This window comes from Megalobrama amblycephala, linkage group LG21 (genome assembly GCF_018812025.1).
Source record: "Megalobrama amblycephala isolate DHTTF-2021 linkage group LG21, ASM1881202v1, whole genome shotgun sequence".
Lineage (NCBI taxonomy): Eukaryota > Metazoa > Chordata > Actinopteri > Cypriniformes > Xenocyprididae > Megalobrama > Megalobrama amblycephala.
This window is the reverse complement of record NC_063064.1, coordinates 8,202,427-8,229,455: the sequence shown is the minus strand read 5'-3', so window position 1 is coordinate 8,229,455 and position 27,029 is coordinate 8,202,427. Positions and strand designations below refer to the sequence as shown.

Here is a 27,029-nt window from a genome sequence, read left to right as displayed (position 1 = left end):
CCAATTCTTTGAAAATTCTGGGATTCTTTAAGGATTCTGTTCTGGCTGCTCTCTCCTTATTGTGTCTTTTTCTTGTCTTTGGCTGCATCTGAAAGCTGAAAAATGTAAGTGTGGAAGTAGAAAGTTAACACGGCATGTCCAAATCTAACGATCGTGTCACATCCTGTCTACTGAGATACCTTCATCTGATCAATCTTTGAAGGCAGCATAGATGTATCCTTTCCCTCCCCTGTCTATGATATCTCGTTATTATGTGCATTCGATTCTTTGACATTTGAGCAAAAAATAAAAGTGGCGTCTGTTTGTTTGTGTAAATGTATAATTTTGACCAACTTTTTCCACTTTTAATGTCATTTCTAGCAATAAATTAGTATTATAGCAATTAAATATTTACTTGGTTATAACCAATCCTCCCTCTATTTTATTGTAGATGCTTAAACCATTAAACTTCTTCAGAAGTCTGTTCAAAATCAGTTTCATATGCAAACACTGCCTGTAATATCATTGCCTAATGCCTAAGCTTTTGAATGCAGCCTTTTTTTATGTCTGCCATGTGCTCCCCTTGTCCTGCCCACTTTCCTTCTGCCACACATCCCTCAATTAGCCCTTGTCTAGTTCACGTTCTGTTAATCGCATCACTTGTTCCTCATATTTTTCCCTCTCTATTTGTTGTGTTTCTTGCTGTCCAAAGGATGTGCCCTTTGCTCTAGTGCTTGTATTTCTCTTTTTAAGTGTTTTCTAGCCTTGTTCTGTGTTTTGCCACAGTTCTCTATCTAACCCAGCTATCCTTTATGACTTCCTGTCTCAGGGTTAGGGGCCTGCCTGCTTGTCCTTACCGGCTTTGTTTAACCTTACTATATATTTAATATAGTTATTAACTCTGCACTTAGGCTGACATGAACACATCAAAGGAGGAAAATGTTTTTATTAGTCTGGAATGCAGTACATACAAAATCATCTTAGTCAATAAATTGTCAGAAATAAAGAAATATTTTGCTATTGACTGTCTTTTAGCTGCTGAATGCAATTGGTTATAAAACTTCTATATCATAGTGTTCAGTAACATTTTAGTTTTTATTACATTTTAATACATTTCTCTCAAAAAATAAATATATTGGAACTTTTGCACAAATTTTCATAAGTACATCTTTATAGTGCTTAGATTTAAAAGCATTTGTAGACTGGCGCTGAAGTTAATCTCTCTTTTGATAAAGTTCATCGCAGACACTCAAAACAACATGGAACATTCTTGAATAATCTGTAGTACTCCTCTTGAATCTGATGATAAAAGTGAAAGCATTTGCAGTTAAAGGTGTAAAATGGTAAACATTAATACTGAATGAGAATTAATGAAATGTACGTCTCTGGTTACATATGTAAGCCAGTTTTTATTTTAAATTAGGGAATGAGATGCTGCATCATGACATTGACTATGGGAATGCCCCTGTGTAAGCCAGGTGTCTAAAACATGTGGAAACACAGCAATTTCATTGGCCAAAGGTGAGGTCAGGTGACCAGCATAATTGCATCATCAAGACTATAAATAGGTGCCTGAAATAAATGTCATCAGATTCTTACTGACTGAAGGAAGATGCTCAGGCATGTATAAAGTATGGTAAAGGGACGCTGCATCTCGTTCTCTTCTCATAAAACTGGGTTACATACGTAACCAGAGATATTCACATTTGAGGGAACTCAACGCTGATTTTGACGCAATGGGAATGTTAATTCCCACATCCCCATATAAAAAAAAATGTCTGACCAGCAAGGCTGAAAAGTATGCATACACACAAGCCCTGTAGCCCAGAGAGCAGATTAACCCAGAAGGATTGAGAGCCTGGGATTGAATCCATGTTCACTGTTAAACATTATGAATGTCTGAGGTGAGGGCCAGCCTGCCACAGCACAATCATCTTGTAAAGGTGCATGATTAGATAATGCCTTAGAAGAGGCCACACTCTAGTGGAGTGGGCTCTGATGCCTAGAGGTGAAGCCATTCCACAGACCTCATAGTCAATCTAAAAAATGCTTGACTAGCAAGGTTGTGAAGTACGCTATGACTGAAAGGATTGACCCAAAAAGACTTGAGAGCCTGGGTTTGAATCTATGTCCAAACTGTAAAACCACATGAATGTTTGCGGAGAGGACCAGCCTACCGCAGCACAAACATCTTGTAAAGGCGCACCCTTAGATAATGATTTAGAAAAGGCATCACTCCAAGTTGAGTATACTTTGAAGTCCTAGAGGCAAAGCCATTCCATGCATGTCATAGGCAAAAGAAATCACATCAACAATTTAATGCAACAAACACTGCTTGGTGGCAAGGGAACTTTTGCTGCGTCCCCCAAACCAGACCAACAGTTGATCATGCCACAAGCCTGAGTGGTCAACGTAAATTTTTAATACCCTGACTGGACATAAGAGGTGAAGACTCTCCTGCTCCATCAAGTCAAGTGGCAGGAGAGGAGAAGGCTAAAAGAGTGACTGAAGGAACTGTTGAGAAAGGCACCTTCAGAACATAAGCCAGCCTTTGGTGAGGTATAACTTTGACCTGTCTAGAGGCAAAATCTAAGCAGGACGAGGCTATTGAGAGGACCTGCAAATATCCTACTCTTTTAAGCGAAATAACACCACTCTAAGGCTGACTACATAGGCTCAAACGGAGCCTCTGACAAACCTTCCAGGACTATGGGAAGATCCCAGAAAGGAACATGCAGTCTGCAGACAGGCCTCAGCCATCTGGCATTGCACAGAAAACAAGTTTCTATCTGGCACCATATAGAAAACAAGATACGTGGGCTTGCCTCCCCACTGAAGCTCCATCAATGCGAACGTAATCTCAAGTATATCAGGGGACAGCCCTGCTGAAAGACGCTCCTGCAAGAACTCGAGCACTGAACCAACTGGGTAGTGGACTGGGTCAACGTGGTGCTGGGTTCACCCTGATGCGAAGAGATGCCACTTTAGGGCATAAAGTTTCTTTCTGTAGGGAGCTCTAGCATGTAGGATGGTCTCAATAACCTCAGTTTAGAGACTGGAATCTATGAGTTGGTACAGTTCTTGGCCAAAGCACAGCTTCCAAATCAGGCCAGGGGTGGAGAATCAAACTCCGAGTCTGAGACAGAAGGTCCATACCTGGTCAGAATCTCCCATGGAGAGCCTTCCAGGAGATATATTAGATCCGAGAACTAGACTTGAGTCAACCAGAACAGAGCCATTAGCAACAGGCATCTGATAGGCAATAGTCTTGCGACGGCAACATGCCATAAGAGTAGGACCCTAGGCAACACCGGGGTCTTTTACAGAGAAATGTAAGAACCATCTGCACGTAACCCTTATGACTCATAGAGGGTCTCTCAAACATCCGGCTTCCTAAAGACAAAGAAGCTAATGACATTTATTTCAGGTGCCTATTTATAGTCTTGATGACACACTTACGCTACATCACCTGACCTCTCCTTTGGCCAGTGAAATTGACATTTCCACACGTGCTTCAGAGACCTGCTTATGCAGGGGCATTCCCATAGCGTCAAAGTCACGACGCAGCGTCGAGTTCCCTCATCAGGGAACTGTATTAGTGTGGGAACTGTATTAGTGTGCACCTTACCCTTCTGGATAGAACACAAAGGAATATGAAAATGAACATCCCCTGGAACACATTGGCGAAGGTAAAGAGATACGCTGTGAGGGTGGTCTCATATAATATGTGCATGACACCAAATGTCCAAGTAACTCCCAGAACAAATAGAAGAGCAATAGCTCCTCTTGCACAAGACCTGTGGAAAAATATTTGAATAGCAAATGTTAAAAATATGTTTGGAACATTTTTCAGGCTGCAGTTTGACTAGTAATTTTAGTATTTGGCTACCCTGACATGCCCTAGAAAGAAAATTAAAATTTACTCAGAGCCTGAAAATTGGGATATAAAGGACAGAGTCCAAGTTAAGTCACATGTAATGTCCACATGTACATGGAAATTATGTAAGATTTATTTACCTGATATTTTCATAGTGACTGATTTCAGGTTTCTTTACTGCAGTGTGACGATAAACCTTAAAGATGATCACAGCAAATGCCAGCAAATTAACCTGTGAGGGAGAGGGAAAATTGGCTTTGATGTAATATTTATCCAACAAGAAAGTACACTATGAACTGTATGCAGGAATTTGTTTGATTAATTAAACATCATATCATTTTTTATTTATTTATTTATTACATTTATTGAGAGCTCTAATTAAATTACATTTTGGATATCAATTTATCTAGATTTGTTTGTGGTAATTTAATCTGCTGTATTAAAACTACATCATAGTTCTAATGAAAAGGGTTTTGTTAGTGTATGTAAGCCCAGACGAGTATTAATGGGTTATAGACTGTCTATATTACTGTGTTGTTACTGGATGTTACTGTACGTGACACTAAAACAAGAGGAGATACTAACCAGAATGATCAGACAGGCTGGTCCTATGAAACTCCAGATGAAGTTATTTTCAGTGCTCAGCCAACACCTTAACAAGATATTAATAATATGAAATAATTACAATTATTGTAAACCTAGATTTACATTGTTTGAAGAAAATATGTGTTATACTATCCACCTTATTTTTGTGAATGTGTGAGAATTCCAATTTGTTAGCCACTAGAGGTACAGTAAATAACTAGAAGAATAATAAAGTACCTATGGTGACTATTTGCGCTACAAACCAGTGTGTTTATTATTACAACAGGAAAAAAATCTAATTTGAAAACAACTACCAGTTTGCAATATCAAGCAGCATTACAAACAATTTTTGTACAGCTAAAATAACTGGAAGATACCGGAAGCTTTGCAAGTTAATGTTGACCATGTTTAAAAAAAAGGTGGATTTCTCAAAGTAATAGTCATGCTTTTCTTAGCAAATATCACTACATTTAAATTCTAATAACTTACACAGTACTGGTGCCATAATATTTATAGCCAAGTGTTGCAGATATTGCGACGACCACTGCGGGGCTCCCATAACCAAATACGTAGAAGTTCCGGTGGAGGAAACCTTTGTTATAGATGACACCAACAACGATGAGATATAAATGGATCCCCTCTATACACATCCAAGCAAATGCAGCCAAGAAGAAATAGTGCAGCAGGCCAGCGATAAGAGAACAGAACCACTGAAACACACAGTGAACAAACATGAATCAACACTACATTGCACTACTTTTGTACAGAGTTTATGTTGCCATCTGACACATTAATAAAGTCAGAGGAGTGAACCTTGTGTGCAATCTTGTTAATCCCAATGAGGAAGATGAACTGAGCCATGAAAAGGCTGCAGCAGAGGTTCTTGTGGATCGTGGTTCTGGTGTTCTGAATGTCTCGGAAGAACCAGAATGTGAAGATACACAGCGACAGGCATATTAAGGAGATCACCATTCCCAGCTGCGTTATCCTCGTCAGAACGCTATAATGCGCAAGCAACTACATAAAACAGAACAGGAAAAGGCATTTAGGATTGTTTAAAACCAAATTGTGAATTCTTCTCTAATTGTACCATGTTTACAAATTCAGAGTCAGTTGGATTTACAATGTAATAATAGCATACATTGAAGAAAAGGTGAGTGAGGCTTCTGGGTGGTTTTATAGCATATTGTTATTTGGCTGTTATGATGCCCAAAGTGACTATGATATTTTAGATTCCTAGATATAGTTTGGGTTCCTGCTTCAATGTTTTATTGTCTGCCAGCTTTTCTCAACAAACCACATAATTAAAGGTAACATAAATCATTGCTTTTTACAAAGTAAAAAGTTCTTGTCAGGTTAATATTGTGAAATATATTATTAAAATTTAAAATAAATGTTTTTGATTATAATATATTTTAATATGTAATTTAGTGATGGCAAAGCTGAATTTTCAGCAGTCATTACTCCAGTCTTCAGTGTCACAGATTCAAAAATAATTCTAATATACTGATTTGATGCTTAAGAAACATTTCTTATTATCAATGCTGAAAACAGTTGTGTTGCTTAATATTTTTACTGTAACCTTTATCAATCTTTGATCAAATCGTACTGACCCCAAACCTTTGAATAGTAATGTAAAATCATTTTAAAGGGTCAGATCAGGTAGAAATAACTATTTTGCAAGGAGGACAGCTGAGGGAAGCAGTAGTTCAGACTTACATTAGCTTGAGCAGAGGACATGAGAATAGCAAAGTGTGTCAGGTGATTACAGGAACATGAAGTATGAGTGGAATTCACATGAGTGCGTGTACAGCCGTCCAAACTCCAGTGTCCCATCATGCTCTGGGAATACTCCCAGAATGCACACTTAGTCTCATCATAGGCAGGATCTATCTCCTTTATGAAAAAGCAAAATTTGTTCAATGCATATTAAAATGACATTCAAAGCCCAAACTATTTCAAGTTAATTAATCAAAAAAAAAAACAAAAAAACAAAAAACCCACCTGTGTGTGTTTGAGAGTGAAGGTCACATTGTTCAGTGCAAATGTCTTTGGGTTGCTGATGGCTGCTGCTATTACTGGTGAATTAACTGTAATTTCACCCGCTGCTGCATAGCGAGAGTAATCTGGCCACACCAGGGTCATCAGTTGGCTTTAAAAGATCCCCAATACTGTTATAGATTAGAAATACAATGGAGGTGCTGCCTACAACAGAGAAAGATAAAAAAAAAAAAAGACATGCATTTGAATAATTTGGTGTATTTGTATTCAAGTTGCTATGAACTTTTAAGAACATTTACAAACCGTTGTTGCTTTTGTTTTTTGCATTCTTAGGGGTCAGTGAAATGGAGTTCCCTTGGATGTTGGTTGAAACTGAATTCTTATGTGCTTGGTGGGGTTCAAAAGTGTATAGTTTCATTTCTGGAAATCATTCAACACAATGATTAGCAACTTTTTGTCAAATGCAGGTTCAAACAAAAAAACAAACAAACAAACAAAAAACACTGGTAAATTCAATGTACAGCGTAACAATGCTTCAGGTATTATGGAATCACAAGAAAAAAAAAAAACAATCAAATGTGATTCACCATGCAAGGACATTTTATTTATAATAATAACAATAAATAATTTGTTTTAAAATAATGTAAGATTTTATTGTTAATATAATTTAAAACATTATTCAATCATTATTTTCTGAATATTTTCATACTTTTTATTTCCAAAAGCTATTAATCTTGTTGTATTTTAGAACAAATTACATTTTCCCATTCAATATATACAGTTAACTAACTAGGAGGTTTTTACATTATTTTTCAGTTCATTGTTTTAAATAGTGTATACTGTAATTGTTCTGTCAGAAAGATTATGATTTACAGTATATGAAAATAAATCATGCACTGTAAGAAATAAAAATCCATAGAAAACAGAAAATGTACTGGTAATTTTATTCCAGGATATTATCTATTAAGTTTATGGACATTTCTTTTAAACCCTATGCTCATACAAATAAAGGTTCATGATTTGCCATCTATCATTCAATGAAAAAATTTACCATCTATGGAACCTTTCCATTGAACAAAAGGCTCTTTTTAGTTAAAGAAGAAGGATCTTCAGATTATAAACATGTTCTCCACACAAATAAAGAAAAAATTAATCTTTCACTCAAAGGTTTTTTTGGGGGACCCAACATAGTTCTTGTTTTACATTGCAAAAATACAAAACAAAACAAAACAGAACAAAAAAAAAAAAAAAAAAAAAAAAAAAAAAAACACTCTATTGGGACCCTTTATTAAGAGTGTTAAATGCAACACAATAAAAGGCATAATTTAATCTATTATGGGTTAAACACCTGTGAAAAATCAATGTGGAATATTCCCTCATATTAACTTTGGGCCCTGTTTTTATTGTCTCTTCTTAGGCCACAAAAGTCTCACCTACTTCACCGGCATCCACCTGCATCTGCGTAGTGTGTGTGTATCCAGAAGACAGGGCCAGTGTTTCCTTCTCTGCTGTGTGAAGGAGTGTCGTGATGTAATACTTCTTCAAATCCTCATTTATCCTGTCCCACTCCACCTTTTCATCCTTTTCGACTAAGTTATTCACAATAAAAACCAAATTCTACAAGAAAAATACAGAAAACAGAATGTCTCAGGTTACGACTGTAACCAGAATGTAACTTAGGGATGAGAGCACTGGTATATAGTCCAGGTCCAGGCTATAAAACCTTATAAACGTGTCCACAATTCCATTTACTAATGGTCTGCTTGTAAGCTGGGGAACCCTGCCTGGGTGAACTGAAGCAAACCAGCAGCTGGTCAGTCTTACGCCACTCAGCAGTCATAACATAAGTCCAACATGTTCTCCAACCAATACGACTATATAGGTTGTTTGTCACTTCCCTGAAATATGACCGATAGGAGCGTTTACTAAAGTGGCGCCCCTATCAACAACAGGACACTTTCATTTTAATTCATGAAATATGACCCATAGGAGCATTTGCTAAAGTTGCACCCCTATCGTCAACAGGACACTTTAATTTTAATGAATTATTTATCCACATCCTATTTCAGGTTGAGTAGCTCAATTGGCAGAGCATTGCAATAACAATATGCAATCATGCGATCGTGGGTTCGACCCCAGGGAACGCATGTGCTTTAAAAAAAATTAGTTTTGCAAAATGGAAATAGGATAAATGGTGTAAAAAGTCCACACATTGCATTTAAATGAACACGCGTTTTGATTGGTAAGGACAGTCATATGTCATTTCATAGCAACAGAGGTAACACGACACTGTCATTATTTTTATGCCAGCTAGAGGGCGCATGACTTTAAAACGTAAATATAGGTCATAATAAGGTGCTTGAAAAACGACCTATAGGGTAGTTTTTTTTTATGTCTCCATAAGTCATAACTGGGCAAAGCAAATTAAGCTTCTCTTGGTTCGCTGACATTATACAAGAACATGATAGCCTCTGAGATCTGGGAAGAAGTACCTCAGAGCTAGAAATACAGCCATCATCTACAGGCAATTTATGTGCCAACTGCCAAGAGAGATGATGCCCTCTTCACAGACCTCGAATTGAGCAGACGTCTAGGACCGTTAGCCTTTTTGGAATGACACAAAGACCCCAGCACAGGTGCCTGGGACAGATACCGAGGTGTCTTCCACATCACCAAGGAACAAAGGCATCTGCGTGTAACCTTGTTCTTGCAACATGGGTTGCCGCTCGGGGAAAACTTGAGGCACCACTGCAATGGTCTCATGAACAGAAGGCACAAAAAGGAATTATGTTGGATCCACCATGAAAAGTTTTTGAAACTGTTTCACAGTGACGGCTTGGCCTAGCCTGATTCTGCTTACTACTAAGAGGAACCAACTAAGAGAATCAACTCGAAACAAGCAGGTGACAGACATGCTTGCATGGTAGACGAGTCCCAAACTACTCCTAGAAAAGTTGTCCTCTGAACTGCAGAAAGCATACTCTTCTTTGAGTTTAGTCTTATCCCCAAGCACCTTATGTGAGTGAGGACAACATCTCGATGCCAAATTGCCATCTCCTGAGACTGGGCTAGAATTAGCCAGTCATCGATATATGGATGCCCAGGAGTCTTATCAGACCCAGAGCTTTGTGAAGGTGCAAGTGGACAGTGCTAGGCCAAAAGAAAGGACCTGATACTGGTAAGTTTTGACCCCAAAAGCAAACCTGAGGAACTTCCTTCATTGGTCAAAGGATGGAAATATGGAAGTTTGCGTCCTTTAGATCAATCATGACAACCCAGTCCTCGGATCAGATTTGGGTCACAATACTATCTAAATTAATAAAATTGAAAACATTGTCACTGGCTGACCTACTTAGGTCAGCTTGCTTTTACGATGGACCTCCTGCTTCTATACAAGTGACAACCTCCACCAGCTCCTCATAATCAGGGGATAGAGGTGGCGAATCCAACAAATCCCCTGCCTCAATGCTCATGTTATCCACCTCCTCGGAGCTGGATAACGCTAACATTAGGCTCTTATGATATAACATCAGGGCAATTCACTTTACTTAAGTACAATTTTGGGGGAAAAATATCATTTTATAATATACATAAATATACACACACATTGGGGTTAAGTTTTCTGTTTTAAACTTTTGTGTTGTAAACCATTCAGGCTTATTAAAACTGTCAGGTGTGTTTCTCTCTTACTTCATGCCCTGTGTGTGAAATGGCACATAATTTACCGTGATGGTTTCATCGATGTGTTCCTCAGGATATTTAGACTCATCTCCAGCGCCTAGTTTACGGCTGGCCATGGCCTCAATGTATGATATGAGGAGAATAGGGGAGAGTTCAGCTGATGTTTGATGTCTTATCTCTTTCAGACGCTCTGGAGTTGAAAAATTAATCATCTACAACCCAGAGAGAGAGAAAAAGTTTTAATATTCAATCAAAGAAGGTATATGATACAATATTAATGACAGCATTTGAAAGATCATATATTACAGGGAATGAGACAATACACAGATGTTCTAACATGCTTATATCATAGGCCTTAACCAGCAAGCACATTCAAACATTTCTGAAAATGTATAAACTTCCTCAGACAAATTTGTTTCATAACATGATTAGTCTTTTGTAGTTTATAAAGTCAAATAAGCTTCTAACAAGGCTAGTATCAACCAGAGAATAAGAAAATAGAATTAGTTTAAATGGTGCTGAAATGAGATAAGTAATTTTTTGATATTTGCTATGAGAGGAACTGCAAATCAACTGCAACTGCAAATCAACTTTGCCAGCAGAGGACGCCATTTCCTCACACTTACATTACAATTAATGACTGAAAACTGTGAGGACCTAAAAGCACCTATGTTTTGTCCTGAGATTTTTGTCATCAGGATGTAAGGAAATGTCATCAATATTTCAGGAATGGTGTGAGAGGCCACACATTAACATTCGTAGTTTCATTCATTTAATTTAAAAAATAAATAAATATATATATATATATATATATATATATATATATATATATATATATATATATATATATTTTTTTTTTTTTTTTTTTTAAAGGGCAAACTAATTTAAAACATGCTTCACATTTTTACACATGTATTACAATATTAAAACAAACAAGCATAATACTAGTATATAAAACTAAGCTAATATACAATAGCTTAGCATTATAGTATTATACTATAATTTATGGTAATTAGCCTATATAACTTATAGTCTTATAGTATTATAGTTGTTAGTTTTAATATTTTCATACATTTCCTGAATGTGAAGCACAATGTAAAATTGATTTGCCCTTTTTACAAAAATAAAATAAAATAAAATAAAATAAAATAAAATAAAATAAAATAAATGTTTATGAATGTGTGGCCTCTCACACCATTCCTGAAATACTCTGTCCATCCTGATTGGTATATGACAAAAATATCATGACAAAACCTCCAGAACAGCTGTTTCCTGAGCAAAAGCTGTTCTCAGCAAGGTGAGAGGAAAAACATTTGTGAGAGACGTGACTAAATTCTAGTCACAAGATTTCCAGTCATCACTGAGTGTACAAGCCACTGACCTATTACACACACAAGACTTTTAAAATTACAACGCCGTCACATTGTTAAACTTCTCATTGTTTTAATGTTCCCATTTTATATTTTAACCCAAAATATTTGTATACTGATGTCACATTTAAAAATCTATCCACAAAAATACCATCATGCCAGTTGGAATAAATGACTCATGCTATAAAAGTGAAGTTAGTTATGAGATATGCGCTAACATTTTGTGATCATTCATGCATTTTTAAGTGTGCTTAGGAAACCAAATTCAAAAAGGGCCACTTTATGTTATAATTAATACATTATTAATATTGCACTCTGATTATGGGTTTAAAGTGCATTATACCCATAAAAGATAACTATTACAATTGCGTATACTATTATTCACATAATTGATAATGAGATTGAATAAGATTATAAATAAGATTAGAAATCATTATGAATGCATTAACATCTTTATAATTCATAATATATACAGGTTTTACAGTAAATTTTCATACTTTTCTTATAAGGCCATAGGTTAGCAGGAAATTGATTTGATCCAAGATACAGCAAAAAATATTGAATATATAGTAAAATGTAATTTATTCGTGTGTTGGCAAAGCTGAATTTTCAGCACCATTACTCCAGTCTTCAGTGTCACATGATCCTTCAGAACTCATTCTAAAACACTGAATTCCACAGCTCATGAAACATTAATTATGCTGTGTACATTTTTTTCAGGATTTCTGTGTACATTTTGCAAGGATGCATTTGTAACATGTATGTTCTGTCTCTGCTTAGTTTCTGTGATTCTGTTTGCCTGTGTTCACTAAGCCTAAATTAAATCTGTTCATCATATAAAACGATCGTGTCGCTTCAGAAAATTTGGACCAAACCACTCAGTTCTTATGGATTAGTTTCACAATCTCTTTATGAACTTTTTGAAGAGTCAAAGGGCCCTATCTTGCACCCAGCGCAATTGACTTTGTACACCGACGCATGTGTCATTCCTAGTTTGCACCCGCGCAAAGCGCGCTTTTCCCTCCACAGAAGCACGTCGCTAAACTGGAATGAACTTGGCTCCCTGGGCGGTTCACGCAAAAAAGAGGCGTGTTCCGGCGCAAACAATCCCTGGTGCTATTTTGCTGTTCCATTAAACAATTGCGCCACTGACCAGAAAAAACCTAGTCTAAAGTCAATGGCGCAATATTTTTTTGTTAGAGCGCGTTGGTAGAAACTGCACCTCTGGGCGCGTCCACAGTGCGCGTTGACTTTGCTTATTACACACAGGGATGCGCATCACACAAACATGCCAAACATTAAAAACCAAAGGATTATAGTGTAAAAGAATATTATTGTGTAGGCAAAAATATAAAAATGTAATGATGAATAGTCTTGCGTGTATTAGAATTAGGTACCTTTTTCAGTTCAGCCTGCTATTACAAATAATGATGAACATGGCTAATTAATTGGACAATCGTGCCAATACACACACACATAATATTAACCGACTCATCGCGCGGAGCTTTTGAAAGCCTGCATCCAACGCAGACGACTGAAAGATTGACTGGCCACTTAACAGGCAATTTCAGCTTTTCCGCCAACAAATTCCGTCATGTAAATATCAATCCGCCATGGCGCGAGCGCATCTCGCTCTTAAAGGGAATGGTAGATGACACTCTGATTGGTTTATTTCACGTTACGCCCAAACCACACCTATGAATAATGAAGCTACTTCAGACCAACCCATTTTAGATTTGCGCCGGGCGCAAGAGCCATTTATCCCGAGACCCGCCCACAAAGTTACTTGCGCTTCGCGCTTTGACACTTGCGTTTCAGATCGTTAAAATAGGGCCCAAAGTGTCAGTTGCATAGGCTGTCTATAGAGGGACAGAAATCTCTCAGATTTCATCAAAAAGATCTTCATTGTGTTCCGAAGATGAACAAAAGTCTTACAGGTTTGAAACGACATGAGGGTAATTAATGACAGATTTTATTTTTTTATTTTTGGGTGAACTAACCCTTTAAATGTTAAAATTTAGTAGGTTAAAAACACTTAAAAAAATTATAAGTGGGACAGAAAATATATATTTTTTTATATTTCTCTGTATAATATGCTGTATAATGGCAAAAAAACTTGTCAAGTAGCTGGCATTTATATACCTAGCGATATAATAATAATAAAAATGTTTATAATGTAGGATTATTTTGTGAAACTAATACTTAATGTTAATAATGTAACTCACTTTTTGCAGTGTGTTGTTAACAGCTTCTTTAATACATTTGTGGTCCTGATGGCAGTGCTTCTTTGGGTTTTCTGACACAAACACAGAAACACGTAAATGCAAATATATGGAAAATGTACATTATTCAAAAGTTTACATTTTATTCAGAGTTAAAAGGCTTTTAAATATGTCCAAATGTACAAACAAGCATGTGGGAGAAAATAAAATGTATTCACAGCAAGATTATCCACTTTAAACTGAGAGCACAGTGTAACTTTTCTCACCTGTGCAGTTTGCCCTGCTGTTAGGCATGAACCAGGGCCCTGCTGGGGACGTATAACCTCTCAGACATGAGCAGATGAATGAGCCGTTTTGTGTTGTGACATTTAGAAGAGGGTCCACATCTATCAGCAGCATCCTTACACTCATCAATATCTACAATTCAAATAATAGCCTTGCTTATATTCATGATAGAGAGTAAATAGTGTACTATTCTTGGCATTCATACATTTTTATGTAGTTTCCAAATGCCTTTTGGAGCCATTCATACCTGTGCAGTTGGTCCCATCATTAGTTTGAAATTTCTCCTTTCCATTTGATTTGAATCCAGGCAAACAGGTACAGTAGTAATGTCCAATAGTGTTGGTGCAGTTGGCATGTGGGTCACATATTCCAGTTACATTCTCACACTCATTGTCATCTGTGAGGGTCAGATAAGCAAATTTATTAAACTAAGTAGCAGTTATATGCATCTGATAAACCAATTGTTTTACCTGAGTGTTTCAGTAAGACCGGAGAATATTCAAAAGAGAGATATATTAGGAATAACTAGGATAGAAAATTTTGAATGTTGTCTTGACAAAGCCTTTTCTGAAAGTGTCTTATGTAGTTTGAATACTTGGGAATTTGAAGTCAAACCTTACTATTACTAAGCTGCTCTGTGTGGTTGCGAAGCAGTTGCTATGATGTGGGTAGTTTTTAGGGCGTTCTGACTGGTTGCTACAGGTGGTAGATGCTAGATTCTAGATTTTGTCTCAGAAGGCAATTTAAAAACAAAAACAAAACATGATTGTTAGAGTGCTTGTATACAGCTGCCCAATAAACAAGAAGTTATTAAAGGGATAGTTCACCCAAAAATGAAAATTTGATGTTTATCTGCTTACCCCCAGCGCATCCAAGATGTAGGTTACTTTTATTCTTCAGGAGAACACAAATGATTTTTAACTCCAACCGTTGCCGTCTGTCAGCCGAATAATGGGAGTGAATGGGAACTTGGATCAATAAGAGTTGAAAAACCTTGCATAGACAAATCCAAATTAAACCCTGCGGCTCGTGACTACGCATTGATGTCCTAAGACATGAAACGATTGGTTTGTCCGAGAAACCGAACAGTATTTATATCATTTTTTACCTCTAAAACACCACTATGTCCAACTGCATTCAGCATTCGCTTGGTGAGGTCTGATCGCGCTCTGACAACGGCAGTGATGCACTCATTGAAGTATATGCGCGAGACATCACTGGGTGCTTCTCAATATCCCTCCTCGTCTCCTCGCTCCTCTGTCCTCCATCCTATGACCAGGAAAACGATCGAGCTCAGCCATCTTGAAGGACATCTCAATTCTCTAATTGCACCGCGAGGAGGCGAGGATCGAGGAGTGAGGAGGCTTCCCGAGGAGTCATGAGCGAGGATACACAGGTGCATCCTTTGCGGAAGTCTTTCTCATCGAGAAACATGACGCATGTATAAATTATCTTATCACAATATATCTGTCACAATAATATAAATATATGCTTTACTTTTACAGTTTAAATAAACTTTATACCTCATATATTTCAATGGGGCATCTTGCTTTATTAACATTTATTATATATTTTTTTTAAATAACCAAACTTTATTAACATATGGATAGGTCCCTGAAGTGCAGCTGATGATGCTTTGAAGTGACGCTAAAGGGAGCGAGGATATATAATTTCACTTGATTCAATTCCTACGTTCTCGCATCTTTTCCTTGCGTCCTTCCCTCGCATCCTGAAGAGGTGGAGCTAAGATGCGAGGAAAGGAAGCAAGGAAAGGAAACGAGGATGCACAAATAAGAATTGAGAAGCACCCACTGTCGTTGTCAGAGCGTGATCAGACCTCACTAACCGAGTGCTGAACGCAGTTGGACATAGTGGTGTTTTAGAGGTAAAAAATGATATAAATACTGTTCGGTTTCTCTGACAAACCGATCGTTTCGTGTCTTAGAACAATCAATGTGTCGTCAAGAGCCGCAGGGTTTAATATGGATTGAAACAAAGTCACCTACATCTTGGATGTGCTGGGGGTAAGCAGATAAACATCAAATTTTCATTTTTGGGTGAACTATCCCTTTAACATTGCAGACTAATGTTATTTTAAGCATTTGTTCTCCGCCAACACAAATCACAGGGATTAATTGCAGCTGTAATTACATGCAGGTATTTTTTTTAAATATAAGTACAATGTAAAACATGCATGTTAACAATAAGTGCATTGTATCAAAATTATTAATTTAAATATTAGTACATAAAGAAAGACTATGTATAATATAAAGTGGGACCCACATATTGTTACAAGATTTATAAACTACTCATATAGCACAATCTTTTCTGATTGAATTTGTTACTTTGTTACACTAATAACAAAAGCATAGAAGTGTGTTTAGCATTTTGTTTTAATGTAATAAAATAAATGGCAAACCCTGGCAATTGTTGATTCCATCACCAGTGAACCCTTGTTTGCAGTAGCAGGCATTTTTGGAATCAGTGCAGGTGGCATTCTGGTGACAGGCTGGCAAATGCCAACTAATCTGCATGGTTCCAGCACACTTGAAAACCAAGCTATAAAAAAAAGAAGATAAATACAGATATAAATATATTATAGAAATAAAATTATTTTCAAAAATGAATGCACATGAAATACAGACATTATGTCACATGGTTAGAAACTGAAGTTTAGCATAAAACATCATATTACACAAATGCTTGTTTTCCCTATCTGTGGTTTTGTATCTTGGTTTCAAACACCAAGTTTGATACTTTCTTAAATTACTATTTTCTTAAACTACTTTCTTAAATTACCATATAAATTATATTTTACTGGTAGTCCACTGTATAAAGAATTTTTGGGTAAAATATGTCACAGTTTACTTTATTTTGCTGTCCTGACTTACATAAATGAACTATAGTGCCCTGCACCCACTAGTAAAAATAAATAAAAAATATAAAAAATGTCTGCATAATTTTTGGTTTCTCTCTCTCTCTCTCTCTCTCTCTCTATATATATATATATATATTGGGCATGTTGTCAGATTAATGCTGACAATATTTTGTGTGTGTGTGTGTGTGTGTGTGTGTGTGTTTTCATATTTTTTTTATCATTTAAATTCAGCTGAAAAGCAAATAAATGGCATATAATACATTTACATAATACACAAATATGTATTCTTTTACATTCTATATATAGACAATATTCTTTTTACATTCTATATATAGACAATATTTTTGTGTGTGAGTGTGTGTCTTCATAATTTTTTATCATTTAAATTTAGCTGAAAAGCAAATAAATGGCATATAATACATTTACATACACATACATTTACATTTACACCATATAGCGTGACGACATGCTCCACTACAGGCGTCAACATATGATCAATAAACTGTATATATTCCCTGACCAGTAACAGCGTAAAAAAAAGCTTACAGCCAATACTTTAAGGTAAGTACAGAAACTTACTGACAAAAATAAAGATATCTTAAAAAATAGTATTAACTGGAATAAAAAGTATGAGAAATAGTGATGAAAATTATTTGTATGTATTTAACTTGCATTTAATTTATTTATTATTAATTATGCATTTAATTTATTTATCAAGATTTCTTATGTTATGAGTCTTTCCAACATAAATAAATAAAAAAGTAAAGCATCAATTGAGGAATGTAAGTGTATTTAGATCATAGAAGGTGATCAAAGTGACTTACCAGCGAAAAGCAAGAGTTTCATTGGAGAACTGTGGAAAAACTCCATTTCGGAGGTGAGGCTGGAACGTCTTTAAGCAGTAAGTGAATATCTGTGTGACGCACAACACTTCCTTATGTCAGCTTCCTGTTTCTCTAATCCTGACCCTTCCTGTCCGGCTCAATCAACTCACAAAAACACAGAGGGACACAACAGCTCATCCTCACGCACACAACGCTACACTGTACACAATCATACAAACAATTTACTGATGATTTCTGAAGTCTAAATGTGTTGAACCACTAGAAAATGAGTTTGTGCAACCTGAAGATTAATGTCATCCAGTATGATTTGAGAATTTACCAATCTGTGTGCTTCAATGAAAGCAAGTACAAAGTTGTCCACATGGTCAGTGTCACATATTTGCTTATTTGATGATGTCATTGAAGTTTTATTGCTTATATTATTTGGTTACAAAATAGCTCACATTTCTTGCAGCCAAAAACTTTACACTTTATAGAAATTTCTATCAACAGAGTGTAGGTATCAGAGTTGGGTGGAGGTATTTTTAACCACAGACTTCTTTGTTGTAGACGTCTGCAAGAAATGTGTGTTTGAAGATAAGAAACAAAACCACCGAGGACTGGCTGAACCACAACACCCACTAGAAGAACCCACTAGGGGAAGCTGAAAGACAAACTTTGACCTTTGTTTCAGGATTGCTTAATACTGTCCCTTTATTTCTTGGTCACTAGATGCCAGCAGTCTCAAAGAGTATTTTGACACTTAAACAGTCTGAATATCATTGCATTAGATAACAAAATGTCAAACCAAGCGGCATCTACAAACAAATGACTTTAGAGATTTTCTCTCACTATATGCATCACTTTTATTGATGCAATTTCTTTGAACTGATTTTTTTGTTTTTTTTTTTACCAACTGGTCTGTAGGTGAAGTTTTTATTATGAAGTTTTCTCAAGTTTAGGTGTCCTAGCAGATATTAACTGACATGTTCCACTAATGTTTGATAACCAGAAAGTGTCTAAATATTTTTGTTGTAACATGTTTTATCATTAAAACCCAACAAGCTTTTTTTGTGAAATCTGGTACTTAAAAAGTGTGCTTGTGAAAAGGTCTGAAATTCTACAATTTCAGTTTGCATAAGTTGATGTGGCTCAGAAGAATTTTTCTTGCATTTGAAATAATCTCAGACTGCTAATCACAGTTTTCAATAAATGCACAGAAAGATCCCACAATTATTGATTTTTCAGCACACTTTTTAAGTACCACATTTCACAAAAAAAGCTTGTTAGGTTTTAATGATAAAACATATTACAACAAAAATATTTAGACACTTTCTGGTTATCAAACATTAGTGGAACATGTCAGTTAAATGCACAGAAAGTTCAGAGTTCTTTGAAGTACTTGCCACTTATTAAAATAGATAGACTAAATAAAGATGACTGTAACATGAACACAGATCCCTCACAGTGTTCTGTAACTTTTATCCCAGTGTGACCCGTGACAGCTGTAATTGCAGCTGTAATTACATGCAGGTATTTTTTTTAAATATAAGTACAATGTAAAACATGCATGTTAACAATAAGTGCATTGTATCAAAATTATTAATTTAAATATTAGTACGTAAATAAAGACTATGTATAATATAAAGTGGGACCCACATATTGTTACAAGATTTATAAACTACTCATATAGCACAATCTTTTCTGATTGAATTTGTTACTTTGTTACACTAATAACAAAAGCACAGAGGTGTGTTTAGCATTTTGTTTTAATGTAATAAAATAAATGGCAAACCCTGGCAATTGTTGATTCCATCACCAGTGAACCCTTGTTTGCAGTAGCAGGCATTTTTGGAATCAGTGCAGGTGGCATTCTGGTGACAGAACTGGCAAATGCCAACAAATCTGCATGGTTCCAGCACACTTGAAAACCAAGCTATAAAAAAAAAGATAAATACAGATATAAATATATTATAGAAATAAAGTTATTTTCAAAAATGAATGCACATGAAATACAGACATTATGTCACATGGTTAGAAACTGTGAAGTTTAGCATAAAACATCATATTACACAAATGCTTGTTTTCCCTATCTGTGGTTTTGTATCTTGGTTTCAAACACCAAGTTCGATACTTTCTTAAATTACTATTTTCTTAAACTACTTTCTTAAATTACCATATAAATTATATTTTACTGGTAGTCCACTGTATAAAGAATTTTTGGGTAAAATATGTCACAGTTTACTTTATTTTGCTGTCCTGGCTTACATAAATGAACTATAGTGCCCTGCACCCACTAGTAAAAATAAATAAAAAATATAAAAAATGTCTGCATAATTTTTGGTTTGTCTCTCTATAAATATATATATATATATATATATATATATATATATATATATATATATATATATATATATATAATTGGGCATGTTGTCAGATTAATGCTGACAATATTTTGTGTGTGTGTGTGTGTGTGAGTGTGTGTGTGTGTTTTCATATTTTTTTTATCATTTAAATTCAGCTGAAAAGCAAATAAATGGCATATAATACATTTACATAATACACAAATATGTATTCTTTTACATTCTATATATAGACAATATTCTTTTTACATTCTATATATAGACAATATTTTTGTGTGTGAGTGTGTCTTCATAATTTTTTATCATTTAAATTTAGCTGAAAAGCAAATAAATGGCATATAATACATTTACATACACATACATTTACATTTACACCATATAGCGTGACGACATGCTCCACTACAGGCGTCAACATATGATCAATAAACTGTATATATTTCCTGACCAGTAACAGCGTAAAAAAAGCTTACAGCCAATACTTTGAAGTACTTGCCACTTATTAAAATAGATAGACTAAATAAAGATGACTGTAACATGAACACAGATCCCTCACAGTGTTCTGTAACTTTTATCCCAGTGTGACCCCGTGACAGCAAGACGGAGGGTGCGGCTTTTCCTCCTGCCTTCAAACAATAAGACGGGACCTTCTGCCCCCAACACTTCCGCTCTGTACTGGGATGGTGTTTACTGTAAGTACTAAATAAGTTGTCACATGGTTTATCTTGACTGCCCCCTTGTGGCTAATTTTGTATAAGACAACAAAAAGGGTTAAAACCTGCAGTTCAAGAATTTGCACTTTCTTATTATAAACTGCTAAACATGACACAACCTAAAGATAGACATTTATAATATGTGTGTGTATATATACAGTTGTGCTCAAAATGATTCATACCCATGGTAAGTATGACCAAAGAAGGCTGTGAAAATAAATCTGCATCGTTAATCCTTTTGATATTTTATTTAAAAATATCTACAAAAATCCAACCTTTCATTGGAGAAAAATAATTTTAAATGGGGGGAAAATCTCATTATGAGAGAAATGTTTTTCTCTAATACACACTGCTCACAATTAATCATACCCTTTTATTCAATACTTTTTACAACCTCCTTTTCCCAAAATAGCAGCTCCTGACTCTTTTTCTATAATGCCTGATGAGTTTGGAGAACACCTGATAGAGATCAGAGATCATTCCTTCATGCAGAATCTCTCCAGACCCTTCAGATTCCCAGCTTCCATGTTGGTGCTTCTTCTCTTCAGTTCACTCCACTCATTTTCTTTAGGGTTCAGGTTAGGGGAACTGGGATGGCCAGGGCAGAAGCTTGGTTTTGTGTTCAGTGACCAATTTTTGTGTTGGTTTTGATGTTTGTTTTGGATCATTGTCCTGATGGAAGATCCAACCACAGCCCATTATATGACTTCTAACAGGGACAGTCAGGTTTTGATTTTTTATCTGTTAGTATTTGATAGAATCCATGATACCATGTATCTGAACAAGATGTCCAGGACCTCCAGCAGAAAAAAATAGGCCCACAACATTAAAGATACAGCCGTATATTTCATTGTACACATGAGGTACTTTTTACCCCTGTGTGCACCAAACCCATCTTGAGTGTTTGCTGCTAAAAAAAGCTATTTTTATTTTTCTCGATTTAAGCTAATACTTCAAATCTCAAGGTTAAATCAGAAGATTTTTTGTAAAAATGTTTCTGCAACACCTGCCAAAAATAGTATATAGCTCCACTGTGGTTTTTAACAAATTTTCAAAAAAAAAAACATCCCCCCCTCTGTTTTTTTCACAAATCGCACCCTGAATATATCTCTCAAAATGGATCTTTACAAAGTGTAGTATATGCAGTATATCAGATCATGTAAGTATGGTATTTATTTGGATGTTTACATTTGAATCTGAATGAGTTTTTTTTATAGTATGCCTCGGCTAACGGGGCTAAAGCTAACACTGCACACTGTTGGAGAGATTTATAAAGAATGAAGTTGTTTTCATGAATTATACAGACTGCAAGTGTTTAATAATGAAAATAACGACATGGCTCTTGTCTCCGTGAATACAGTAAGAAACGATGGTAACTTTAACCACATTTAACAGTACATTAGCAACATGCTAACGAAACATGTAGAAAGACAATTTACAAATATCACTAAAAATATCATGATATCATGGATCATGTCAGTTATTATTGCTCCATCTGCCATTTTTCTCTATTGTCCTTGCTTGCTTACCTGCATAAAGTCTGTTGATTCGGCTGTGCTGCTCCAGACGTTAATACTGGCTTGTCTAATGCATTGAACATGGGCTGGCATATGCAAAAGTTGGGGGCGTACAGTCGGTGTTATGTTGAGATTCGCCTGTTCTTCAGAGGTCTTTTGCACAAATCAAATTTTCATAAGAAGGGAGGAAACAATGGTGTTTGAGACTCACTGTATGTCTTTTCCATGTACAGAACTCTAATTATTTAACTATGCCGAATAAATTAAATTTTCAACTCTAGGGCACCTTTAACGCGTTAAGGATTTTGAATTAATCGCATGCGTTAACGCGTTAACGTTGACAGCCATAATATATATATATATATATATATATATATATATATATATATATATATATATATATATATATATATACTGTATATTACAAATAAATGTTTTAAAATCTTTTCTTTATATTTATCTCAAAATTCTGAAAGAATTGTAATGGTTTCCACAAAAAAATATTAAGCACCACAACTTTTTACAACATTGATAATAATATGCTACATGTCTTGAGCTCCAAATCAGTAATGATTTCTGAAGAATCATGTGATACTGAAGGCTGCAGTAATGGCTACTGAAAATTCCGCTTTGCCATTGCGGGAATAAATTTAATTTAAAAATATATTAAAGTAAAAAACAAATATTATTATTATTAAATTGTAATAATATTTCACAGTATTACACTTTTACTGTATTTTGATCAAATCAGTGTAGCCTTGGTATTGGTAATGCACTGTAGCCTATATATGGACACCCTGCGTTATTTAGTCAAATGTCCACACATCAAGTTCAAATTGTCCCCTCTAAACTAAAATTCCAGTGACATCATATTTTTGCAACTGGGAAACAAGTAAACACAATTAAGCCACACTGGCATACAATCAGGCAAGAATCAGCTATATAATGAATGTAGATTTTAACCAGAACATTGAAATGCATTGTTTAGACACTAATTTTTAGGGCGGATCAGTTGTGACATTTTAATTCAGGCAGGTTTTCACAGCAGACAAAACAATGATTTGACATTTTTGCATGTTACCTTTAGTTTTTCCCTTATGCCAAACCTTCAAATATTACACTAGGAAAAAATATGTTTGTTTTATGTTTAAAATAATAATAATAATAATAATAATAATAATAATAATAATAATAATAATAAAAGAGTAAAATAAACAAACCATTTTGATGTTTTTTTCCCTTTATGACAGTGTGGTTTTTGTAAGTCAGTATTCATGGCTGTCTTTGTTCATGTCCTCTATCTCGCCTTCACAAATAAAGCTGCACCTAGATCCTTTTAACTTTGGCGTGTGAGCCTACATTATACAGCCACAGCAAAATAGTCTGCTGGTGCTGTAGTGAAGTCTGGACCATCTTTGAGGATAAAATTGATGGTTGCGAAACTCTAAACAAATTAAACTGTATATTGCGATTTTCTCTGGGACTGAAGTTTCAAGATGAGTAAGCACTCAAAGACCAGTCCTTATAAAGCACTGCCCCTCCTGCCTCAAAGCCTCATAAATATATTTGTCTTGCCTGTCTTTGCCTGAGATTCACCACAGTTGACTGAACTAATCCATATTCCCTGCAGTTTAAGGGCAGTATTTCCATTTTGAGAACCACTTTTCTTGCGAATTTGCACATGCCTCATGGGCAGCAAGTGTGGACAAATGCATCATTTGCTCTCCTGTGACGTGTAGCTCATTTTAAACCTGAAAGCAAGAAGCAAGGAAGACACTTTTTGTGCCCGCAAGAGGATGTGTTCCACTTGCCATTGTGCTCCTGTGTGCACATACATACGTATGAGACAGGCATCATATTCTGATGAAACGATAGCCTAAATGTTGGAGGGCATTGGAATTGTTTTTGGTGAATTTTAATGCTCTGTTCTGTATTTGGGGTTAAGAGTTTATTGCGAGTAAAACAGGGACTTATCATTTGACTTTTTGCTTTGAGTTATCAGATACTGATACAAAAGACCATTCCAACTAATACTAAACTAATTTTCTTTTTATTTATGTTATACTAATACTTTCAATTTAAGACGTTTAAATGAAACATATTCTACTCAACTATAAGCTCGATTTCATGTGTAATTGCATTTCAAAATGCTATTTGTAATGTCACATCACACAAAACTGAGCAAAACTGAGCATTGCAACATTATAATCCTGCAGATTTGAAGTTTGCATTCTTTTTATTCAGATTAGGAGGTCACACAGGTAACAATCTACGTAGAAGATAGAAGAGGTTTTAAAACAGGTTCACATTTGCCCATCTACTGTACGTCCCGTCACTTCAAGCTTTTTCTTTGTGGCCTAAAAGGACGGAGGCTTGAGGCCTTGTATTGACCGATAAAGCTCTCAACAAAGTGACTTTCAAAATTTTGTTATCCTCTTCCCCAAGTCCCACCAGCTCTGGAGATATTTACAAAGCTGGACCTTCGAGTGCCTACAACCTCATTCGGATACAGGAAAGGGGGCGAGTGGACAACCATAATCCTAACACCTACAGGCCACTATGAATATCAAGCTATGCCGTATGGGCTGGCTAACACCCCTTCTGTCTTCCAAAGGTTTGTGAACGAGGTGTTCCTGGAGTTTCTCCATTGTTTTGTGATCACCTACATCAGGGATGGGCAACTTTGATAGTGACAAGGGCCAACATTTTTTCTCCTTCATACAAAGGGGCCAGATCACTAATCCACACTCACACCTTTTACACCATTTTACTCAATTTACTTTTTATTAAGGGAAATCAATGCATAATTAATGTAATTTGTTTTTAAAGATTTTATTAACTATAAAACTTGTGCAATTATGCTAATACAAATCGGAAACTTTGTTTTCAGCTGACAAGCAATATTACCCCAACAAGCAAATGTAAACATCTCAATTGTATTGTCTGTAAATTTGCAACAAACAAATGTACAGATGTCCTGTTTGTAGGTTACAAGCCTAGAGACCATTCTCAACTCAACTTCAAAAATAAATAAATAAATAAATAGTTGTTCCATATGGTATTACCATAATTCACATCTACATATTACCATGAATAAATAAACTGTTTTTAAAAATATATAAGAACATGCAGTGCATACATTTCTGTCATGCATTTGACAAAAAGGTTTTGTTGACTATGCATTTTACCTTTGAAATCTAAGACAAGTGCAACTCTGGCATCACAGGTGTATCTTTTATACTTCTCATGAGCCGCTTTTCCACCGTCGGGCCAAACCGTTTTCTTAGCTTAACCCTCTGGAGTCTGATTTAGGGTCCTGGAGTAGTTTTGACATGCCCTGACATTTGTGCTTTTTTCAGTTGCTTATTAACATATTAATGACAAAAGTCTCATTAAACTGTATTTCAGCAGAAACTAGGCTACAATAATATGTGAGCAACAAGTATTGTACATGTGTTGTATTTTTGAGAGAATTACGTATATGCATGAAATATATTATATACGTATATTTTTGAAAAAAAAAAAAAAAATCACTGAAATAAGGCCTCCAAACACATACTAAACATTTTTTTTCAAAAGACTTTTAGGAACTGTATATTTTAGTCTAGAGTTTTTGCTTCACAATGATGTAAAAATCATCTTGCTTACTCAGTCATATAAAACATATATAAAATTTTTGTTTAGGAAGGCCATATTTGAGGAGGCGTGAATTTTCATGAATAATGCTGTGATTCACACCTGAGGAGATTAAGACCCTGCTCCTAATGACCCACATAATGAGTCATTTAGTGAGGAATGTGACTGAGTGCACAACATTTGTTTTTTCCTGTGAATGTACACAATTAAAAAAAGACATTCCACAGTTTTTAATAATATATAACTCTTATTTGTATGTCCAAAATTGATGGAGTATTTTGAGTCCCGTTCGCACTGGTAAGAAAAAAAATGAGGTGGTATCGTCAGCGCGATGGCCGACCCATGAGTGTTAACTGTTACATTCCGTGCCAATCCGAGCTGGGGTGCGTTTCCCAAAGCGAACTATGGTCGTAAGTTCTGTCGTTACCAATAGAGTTCAATGGGACTTGCGACCATAGTTCACCAACGATGCTTTCGGGAAACGCACCCCTGGCCGGTACGGATATGGTTTCATTTTCCACTGTGAGGCTGATAATGGACCTCTTTGGAATAATAATAATATTGTTATAATAATAGTAATACAAACAAGTCAGTTGTTACCATGGTAACATCCCGGGTTAATTCACTTGAACCCTGTTCCCTGAAAAAGTGGGATCGAAAATGCTGCGCTTGATTCAGCACTATGGGCACAATTTTTGGTGTGACAAGCTGTGAATATGTGTGCAACATGTCAATGAAATTGACCTAGAATTTTATAGCCTCTGGCAGTGACATCATCAGAATGTGCCTGTATCAGAGGCTATAATTAGATACAGGTGCATCGTCAGGTATTTTTGTCTGAAGATTAGTCCTGGGACATCCTCAGTGCGGCAATGAAGTGCAGCATCTTGTTCCCGCTTTTTCAGGGAAAAGGTTTCAGTGAGGTAACCCGAGACGTTCCCTTTCAAAAGCTACACTTAATGCTGCGCTTGATTCAGCTCTATGGGAATGAGAACACCCATGCCACCGCACTGGAGGTGTCTTGACCCCTACAGTTGTGTAGTGTGTGCTCACAAGAACGCAAGACAGGTCTCAGACATGATCTTGTGATGTTGACTCAAG

At 35.8% G+C, this 27,029-nt stretch overlaps 1 protein-coding gene across 1 annotated transcript; it reads right to left on the bottom strand.

Annotated features, from left to right (window-relative positions):
• Positions 1–908: 908 nt before the first annotated feature.
• On the bottom strand, positions 909–19,635 carry adgrl4 (adhesion G protein-coupled receptor L4). Its single transcript, XM_048172674.1, is given in 20 exon segments — positions 909–1,278; positions 3,608–3,776; positions 3,997–4,088; positions 4,442–4,508; positions 4,931–5,151; positions 5,255–5,458; positions 6,161–6,337; positions 6,446–6,568; positions 6,570–6,646; positions 6,746–6,862; positions 7,876–8,059; positions 10,168–10,335; positions 13,719–13,789; positions 13,982–14,072; positions 14,074–14,132; positions 14,248–14,397; positions 16,420–16,509; positions 16,512–16,559; positions 17,703–17,867; positions 19,498–19,635. Coding segments are annotated over 19 exon segments (2,217 nt in total). The 5' UTR covers positions 17,749–17,867; positions 19,498–19,635; the 3' UTR covers positions 909–1,215.
• Between the last annotated feature and the right edge of the window lie 7,394 nt (positions 19,636–27,029).